The sequence below is a fragment of the Zalophus californianus genome, chromosome 10 (genome assembly GCF_009762305.2).
Source record: "Zalophus californianus isolate mZalCal1 chromosome 10, mZalCal1.pri.v2, whole genome shotgun sequence".
Lineage (NCBI taxonomy): Eukaryota > Metazoa > Chordata > Mammalia > Carnivora > Otariidae > Zalophus > Zalophus californianus.
Window position 1 is genome coordinate 103841328 of NC_045604.1, and position 8506 is coordinate 103849833.

At 46.5% G+C, this 8506-nt stretch overlaps 1 protein-coding gene across 2 annotated transcripts in view; it reads right to left on the bottom strand.

Annotated features, from left to right (window-relative positions):
* Positions 1 to 5917, bottom strand: part of EIF4H (eukaryotic translation initiation factor 4H) — a 28149-nt gene extending 22232 nt beyond the window's left edge. For both annotated transcript variants that reach the window (XM_027611485.2, XM_027611484.2), the window contains exon 1: positions 5764 to 5917. In XM_027611485.2, the coding sequence (XP_027467286.1) occupies positions 5764 to 5822 (59 nt within the window). In that variant the 5' untranslated portion in view covers positions 5823 to 5917. The remainder of the gene's footprint in view (positions 1 to 5763) is intronic.
* Between the last annotated feature and the right edge of the window lie 2589 nt (positions 5918 to 8506).

Here is an 8506-nt window from a genome sequence, read left to right on the forward strand (position 1 = left end):
CCCCTCCGCTTGTTCTCTCAAATACATAAAATCTTAAAAAAAAAAAAAAAAGAAATGTGATGGATATCTCTAGAAAAACACTTGGGCAAGTGAGTTACAAGCTGAACTAGGTATTCTTTTCATGGAACGCCATTTTTACCTGAAGAACTGACAAACTATGGTTATTCAGACTTACGTATTAGGCAGACATTTCCTTTTCTTTAAAAGATTTATTTGAGGAGCGTCTGGGTGGCTCAGTCGTTAAGCGTCTGCCTTCGGCTCAGGTCATGATCCCAGGGTCCTGGGATCGAGCCCCGCATCGGGCTCCCTGCTCAGCGGGGAGCCTGCTGCTGCTTCTCCCACCTCCCCCTGCTTGTGTTCCCTCTCTCGCTGTCTCTCCCTCTCTGTTAAGTAAATAAATAAAATCTTTAAAAAAAGATTTATTTGAGAGAGAGAGAGAGCACAAGCCGGGGGAGCAGAAGAGGGAGAGGGACAAGCAGGCTCCCCACTGATCTCGGAGGCTGACCTGGGGCTGGATCCCAGGACCCTGAGACCATGACCAGATGCCCAACGGACTGAGCCACCCAGGTGCCCCCTAGGCAGACATTTTCTTGAAAATGAAGTGAGCCTGTCACTTCAAGGAAGACAGTGGGTGCCTTGGGTGGCTCAGATGGTTAAGCATCTGCCTTCTGCTCAGGTCCTGATCCCAGGGTTCTGGGATCGAGCCCCGCATCTGGCTCCTGGCTCAGCGGGGAGCCTGCTTCTTCCTCTCCCTCTGCCTCTCTCCCTGCTCATGCTCTCTCCCTCTGCATCTCAAATGAATAAACAAAATCCTTAAAAAAAAAAGGAAAACTAACAGTATCTGTTACCAATGATAAAATGCAGACTGGGCTTTTAAGCAAAAAATAAAATTTTAGAAAACTTGTATCCATCAACATGAGCTTGACAGCCTCACAATATCTGAAATTTTTCTGATAAAATCAACGGTGATATTAATAAACATGATTTTTGATACTGTATAATGAAATGTGCCAACATTTGGAAGATCTGCATAACTCAATAATAATAATAATAACCAATCCATCATGTTACAAGATCATGCACTGGTAAAGAATCCATTTGAACTATGTACCCTGTACTCTATAGGTACCATGTACCCCATACTGGAATACAAGGCTTAACTGGAAGTGCCATGTTTTCAATGGAGCATCAACATACTGGAGCATATCCAGAGGGTCCCATCAAGAACATTTTAGAAATCATGACATGGGGAAAACTTCAAAGAACCAGGGACATTCAATTAAAAAAGACAACTTAGGTCTTACAGCTGTTAAGTTCTATCAAAATCAAGCAATCATTTATTTCGTGGCCTGAGTATGCACGTCTAACCAGCTGTACAAATGAAATGCAGAGGCATGACATGTTCTCCTACCCAATCCTCTCTTCTATTTCTAGGGGAAGCCGGAAACTGGATGATGGGAGTCTAAACTAGGACTGATACCCCTCCCGCACCAATGTTTTACATGTTCCAAGTTTCTGGGAAGACTACTTGAATTTGCGTGATGTCCTCCCAGAACACTAAAGGTTAATTTCAAATAGAAATATTAAGAAAGTTTTTAGAAATCTCAGAAGCACTTACACTAAATATTCCAAGCATAAATTCTGTAACAAACCAATAACCTTCAAGAACAAATGCTTTATACCTATAAACTGAATAGATTTTGCTTATTTGGCTTTAGAAATACAGCCAAGAGGGGCGCCTGGGTGGCTCAGATGGTTGAGCGTCTGCCTTCGGCTCAGGTCATGATCCCAGAATCCTGGGATTGAGTCCCGTATCGGGCTCCCTGCTCCTTGGGAGTCTGCTTCTCTCTCTCTCTCATGAATAAATAAATAAAAATCTTAAAAAAAAAAAAAAGGAAATACAGCCAAGAAAGTAAAACCTCCCTCATTAACTCAACAGAACTTTTCCCATTCTTACTGATGCAGGGGAAATATTTTAAGAACTAAAAAATTATAAATCAAGAGCTACAAATTATTAAGCGTACCAGACACTGTGCTGCATGCTTGAGACATTTCACTGAATACTCCCAATAGCCTTAGAGGAGTTTCTATTTTACATGTGGGGAAAATGAGACTCAGAGAGGTAAAGGAACTTGTTCCAGATCCCACAGCTAATTCGTAGCTCAAGGTTCAGCTGACACTTGAACTCTGTCCTGTCTGCCTGATTCCAATCCAAAGCCAGGCCTTTTCCCCAAACTGTGTTAGAGGCTCTTGGTAAAACCATGTATTTCATAGACGATAATGATTTAAAATCAAGCATTGGGAGATTAGGAAGCGGAGAGGAAGATGACAATAACCCCAAACTACTTGTCATTTGGTAGGCAAACAGGATTTTAAAATACACTTTCTAATACTTTTATGAATTCTACCATGATCAGTGCAAATAGCTACTGTTTTTATACACTGCTTTCCCCTTACTAGTCTTAAAATATACTTAGAGATTTAGACAGAGATGCCAAGCTTAAGTCTTAAAAGACTCAAAAGTTAGAATTCCAATCCCCCCCCCACCCCGAACTGGAACTTGATGTATACTTAAATGTGTAGTTTTACTACTTTTCAGTTGGTACCATTTCCAGCAATCTCAATTCTTGCTACCTCCAAGTTCCAATCTGATTCTCAGCATTGATGTAAAGTTTTAGGTGGAGCACTCAAAAGCATGTTGTAGTTAGAGATGTAAAAATCACTGTTACTCTCCACTTAATCGCCAATGGCATATGAAAAATTAAAACCCAGGAAAGAAAATTTAGCAAACTGCAGAATACACTCCAGATCTAGTACAATCAACTACATAATTTGGAATTCTGATTGGACTTGTTTTTTGGGCAACAATGCAGTCCCCAGGTCTCTTCTTTGGCTGCCGGGGACATGCCTCTATAGGTTGAGAAAATAAAGCAGTAGCTTAACACTGCTCCTGACAACAGCACTGGTTACTACATACAACTACAAAATAAACTTACAAGGAACGTATAAGTATTAAAGTCAAGTTTTTAGATTATGACCGTGCATTTCAAACCTATTTCTTTCGTCTGTGACCCAAGTGGCTTAGAGTTGAGATCCCTTTTTTTTAAAATATTTTTTTTTAAAGATTTTATTTATTTATTTGCGAGAGAGAGAATGAGAAATAGAGAGCACGAGAGGGAAGAGGGTCAGAGGGAGAAGCAGACTCCCCGCTGAGGAGGGAGCCCGATGCGGGACTCGATCCCGGGACTCCAGGATCATGACCTGAGCCGAAGGCAGTCGCTTAACCAACTGAGCCACCCAGACGCCCTTTTTAAAAAATATTTTATTTATTTATTTATTTGAGAGAAAGAATGAGAGAGAGAGAGAGAGAGAGAGAGCATGAGAGGGGGTAGGGTCAGAGGGAGAAGCCGACTCCCTGCTGCGCAAGGAGCCCGATGCAGGACTCGATCCCAGGACTCCAGGATCATGACCTGAGCTGAAGGCAGTCGCTTAACCAACTGAGCCACCCAGGCGCTCTAGAGTTGAGATCTCTTACTTAGCTAAGGTGTTTTAGACTAGAGGGAAGATCTTTTGGTACAAAATACCAAACAAAGCAATGCAAGACTGGCTTTCTGGAAGTGACAATCTTCTAAAATGCCTAAGCATTATATCTGAACATAAGCAAACAGCACTGAGACATTTGTTGACGTAAAACATAATTCACGTAACAGTAGAAATTATCACTGAAGGTTATTAACTAAAGCAACTTTATCTTGCTAAATTTCAGAGAAACCAGTAACTGATAACTCCGGATCTAACGAAATTAAAATTAACATTGATGCTGGACTAGGAAAGCTTCGGCCCAGACCAAACACTGCATGCCTGGTCCTCTGTGAAGTTTCTGGACCCACTCCAGACACTGTTTACATGAACACACAAACTCACCAATAGGTGTTTAGAACTACTTTTAGGAATCTGAGTAGTTATTTCCCATGTAGTTTTATAGGGATTTGAAGTCAAATGGAAAACAACAAGATCAGATATAGAAGATTTTTAACAATAAAGTGACTTTTTATCAGAAAAGCTTAGGAGATGCAGAGTGGCTAGCTTATTTTCTAACACCAGTTTTGGAGTACATCTGGACACATGGCTAACATTTTTTGTCTTTTGATGTTTGAAATGAAGAGCATCGTAAGAGAATTCTGACCACTTGCTATTGTTCAAAGCATCCCAACTGTCAAAATGTGACATCCACTAAAAGTCTGACTCAAACACCTTAAGTCACCAGAACACTTGGCAAATCTGTCAAAAGGCAGAATAAGGAAAAAAAACTCAAACCAAACTCCAAACCCCAGATTCAGTATCATATGACTAACTTATTGTAGTCCCAAACCAACTAAGACTCCTTGGATCTGCCTTAAATCAAACTACCGTTTAAGCGTTTTCCTGGGCACTTCCAAATGTTTCTTGAAACTGGAGAAAAAAAATCCCAGTTATTAAATTTCAAGATGACTGAACTGCAAATCTGATGTCTAGAAACCTACCCCAAAGGCAATACTTTCACATGTCATCCAACATCTATTTCTTTTTTATTAGCAAATAAAATATTCTTTGAAATAACAGGTGGCTCCACCTTCCCCAACTTCCATGTTCTAGTGTCATTAATATTAGGTACATTCCCGTACCCAAACAAGCCTTTGTTTGAGCCAGTCCCAAACCAAGGTATTAAAAGATCGTTCTTCACCAAACAAAGATACTTTTGGGATTGAAACCCAGGAGACTGGACACCTCAGTAGGTACTATTGTGGTGTTATCCTGGGAAAGTAATCCTTTCTGTTAAAAGTACACAATGGCCAAGTGTGTCCTTGACAAACAGCAAGATGTTTACAGCCTATCTTCTAAATTCTGTATGAGGGAACTTGTATTAAAAACACCAAAAACCTAGTACGGATTCCTGAAATTAAACACTATAAGCTTATTATTCACCAGTCAAGAATTTCTCTTTTAAACGAGGTGTCTCATATATAGTCTGTATAAGACCAAAATCAGAACGAGGCTAACTGCGATTCCTTCTCCAGGTCAGAAGGAGAAACTAGGGAGAAATAAAAAATTTTCTGCCGGCAAGCACGCAGCACCTGTCAATAAGGCACTCTGACCCAAGAGACAGCAAAATAAAAAATGCTATTATGTATTTTCTTTTCGGACCATTCCCGAGCTCTAGCCGCCAAATCCCTGCTTCACACGTAAGGGAAGGGACTCACCCCTCTCTCGCCCTCCCGACCTTACCCAGTCCGCTAGCCTCCCGGCGAAGCAGGCCAGGGAGCCTACAGGTCAGGCAGACCACAGGAGACCGGGACCCCGACCGAGACCCGAACGGGGCAGGCCGCGGCCCCCACCCCGCGTTGCAGCAGAGCCCCGCGCCGGCCCTGCCGTACTGGGGGATGGGGTTGGAAGCGGGAACTCGTCCTCCGGGGCGCTCAGTGCCGCTGCGGCCTGGCCTTGCGGCCGAGGCAGGGCAAAGACGACACGTCGGGCGGCGGCAGGAGACACAAGGACGCATCTGCGCCGCGAGCAAGACGCGGGGGAGCCTAACCGCCGCCGCCCCCTCCCGGAGCGCGCCATTTCCAGGCCCCGGCCCTCCAGGCGCCTCTCCCAGGCCTCCGCGGGCCCAGCCGGGCCCCTACCGCCCGCCACTCCGGATGAGCGCGGGAGGGCCGCCGTCCCGGGACCCCTGACTCCGCCCGCCCCCCGCGCCCGGCCGGGGCCCGCGCACGCCCGCCTCACCCTCTGCCGCCGCCGAAGCTGCTGTAGGCCCGATCGTCGTAGGTATCAAAGTCCGCCATTTGCCGTCTCCGCTCCGAGAGGAACCAGGGTGAGCGAGGAAGGACCCCGCAATATAACTCCCCCCCGCCCCGCCGCCGGGGCTGTCCGCCGCGCCGCCTGATCGCAAATCGCACGCACGCACGCGCGCGCGCGCGCACGTATGCCGCGCCGCGCCCCGCCTGGGCCGACGGGCCGCTCCTGGCCCGGCGCGCTCTGCGGCCCACGTGGTGCGGCCGCGCGTTGGCCGGGCGCCTGGCCTCGCGCCCCCGCCCATTGTGTGCTGGCCCCGGGGCTTCACCCGAGGCCGCCGGCTGCCCCCGCCCCGCCCCGCCCGTACGCGCGGGCCGTGCTCTCCCTCGGGAATCTGTGGCTGGCTCGGCACGCTCCGACGGCCCCTCCTGGGGCTGGCCCGGGACCCTGCGCCCGGCTCGCTGCGCTGTCTGCTGTCCCTTAGCATTTTGTACTCCAGACCTGGCAGGGCCCCGGAGGCCTGCTCCGCTTGGCCCCACTCCGACACCCTCTTCCTGGGCAAAGGGTTGCCCGCCTACACCACAGTAAGGGCCACCTCGTCCAGGGAGCCCCCCTCCCCCTCCCGAGCTGGGCACTTGCTGAGAATGCACAGGGACGAAAGGCCCGGAATGGGTGAGGATCCGAGAGTGCGAGGCGATGGGGGTGCAGCTAGGAATCCCGCCTTCTGGGGCCTGTCTACTCGCAGCTTCGGTGTTGGTGATGGGTGGCGGTGTTGAGATTACAAAGCATAGTTTGCTGAACTAGCAAGAGTCGGCGCATCTCCCTTTGGCAGAGGTCATCGCGCTGGGAAAGAATTCAACACTGACTTGAATTTCATCGAGTTGTGGCACAGCGTGGATATGCAATGAGAATTAATTACACTGGTGCTTTCTCAGGTTTGTGATCGAGATTGTGTCTAGAGACAATTTAAAAGAACCTCGGGATTTTTGCGCTGTATGCTCAGTACTTTTATATGTAGGCAGTGTTTTGCTACTTTATCCCGGTGCTGGGATTGACAGCAGCTATTAAGTCATTTTTTGCTTTCATCTCTTTTTATCTCCAAGTGATAAAACCACTTTACTGTGCGATAGACCCCAAGTTACTTGGGCTCTGCCTCTTACTAGCTGTGTGACTTTGAGCAAGTTACTTAGCCTCTTGAGTGTCTCAATTATCATCTATTAAAGGGGAGGATATCACCCACTTCCTAAGCATTGTAAAGACTAGATGAGGAAATGTTGGGAAGATTCCTGGTGCACAATAATTTGTATTGAGCACTCATCTCCTATGTGCCTGGCATCCTTATGGCTACTTGGTTTCTTCTCTCCTTGCAGAGTTTGAACTTGGACCCTCCCTTCACCTCTCTGCCCCATAACTCCATTATTCTTAAAACGTACCTAGATGCACTTGACTAAATGGAAACATTATTTTTATTTATTTTCTTGCAGTTTTACTGAGACCTTAATATTTATTCTCGAGTGGACTTACATTTTTTTATTATGAAGTCTCCCAGTGTGAAATCCTGGGGGACAGGAACCCATATTGGGAGTTCTCTGTCATCTCCCACAGGGCCCTACATGAGGGAGAAGGGGGGTAATCTATCATTAAGGAAATAAAAAGAGGGAAGACTTCTAGAAAGGCCGATGGCTGGGACTCTCCCGGTACTGGGACCATCCAGGGGTCATCCCCTTACTTCAGGCTTAATCCTCCTTTCTCTCTCCAGCCAGCACCCAGGGCCAGTCTCGGGCCACACTACTACTAGCTGAAACCCTTTCCCTTCTTTTTGGGTCTCCAGCACACAGCCTGCCTCCCACCCAGGATCCAGAGGATGGAAGCCAGCCCTAGAAAGTTCCATCCACATGGCACATGCCTCCCTGGCAAAGTTAGACACCCAGTCTCTCTTGAGGTTGTCCTCATGAGCTTTGGTCCTAATTTGTTCCCTAACTCCTGCAGAGTGCATACCCCAGTCTTTACCAGTTCCCGGAGGTCTGGGGGTTGGAGGCTGCCCCTGAAGGCCCAACCCAGATGCCACTTTCTCTGGGAACCTTTTGTGTAGTGGTGAGGCCTGTGCATCGAACTGCTTGTGTGTAATCCTGGCCAAGCCAGTAACTACTAGTGGTGTGACCTCAGGCAAATTGTGTCAACTGTCAGGTCTTTGTATCTAAAACAGGAATAATAGTCATTGTGATCTCAGTTTTTAGCATTCGGCTATTTTTAAGTTCTGAAACGTTTTGTTGATGTGATGTTGTTACCTTATCTAAAATAACCCGAGTATGAATCATTTTTACGTTGAGATTAAGATCAGTGATTTAAATAGTCAATTTCTGTGAAAAGACATACTGATACTCTGCAAATATGTGCAGATCCGCTCCTGTGTGAATCTCAGTAAGCATCTATGTTGAGCTACCGCAAAGCTTCCGTTACAAGCATGTTACTCTGGGCCAGAGATTTTCCAAACAAGTGAATCTGAGGATGAGAAAAATGGAAATTGACTCGTGGAGTTCTCCATCTATACATGATGAACATAAAGAACAAAACAAAGCACTGAATATGCTGTCTTTGTAACCAAAACTATAGCCCACTAACACTAGAAGCGTGCAGACTTGGCAAAATAACTGAAAAAAAAAAACTTGTTTAGGGCGCCTGGGTGGCTCAGTTGGTTAAGCGGCTGCCTTCAGCTCAGGTCATGATCCTGGAG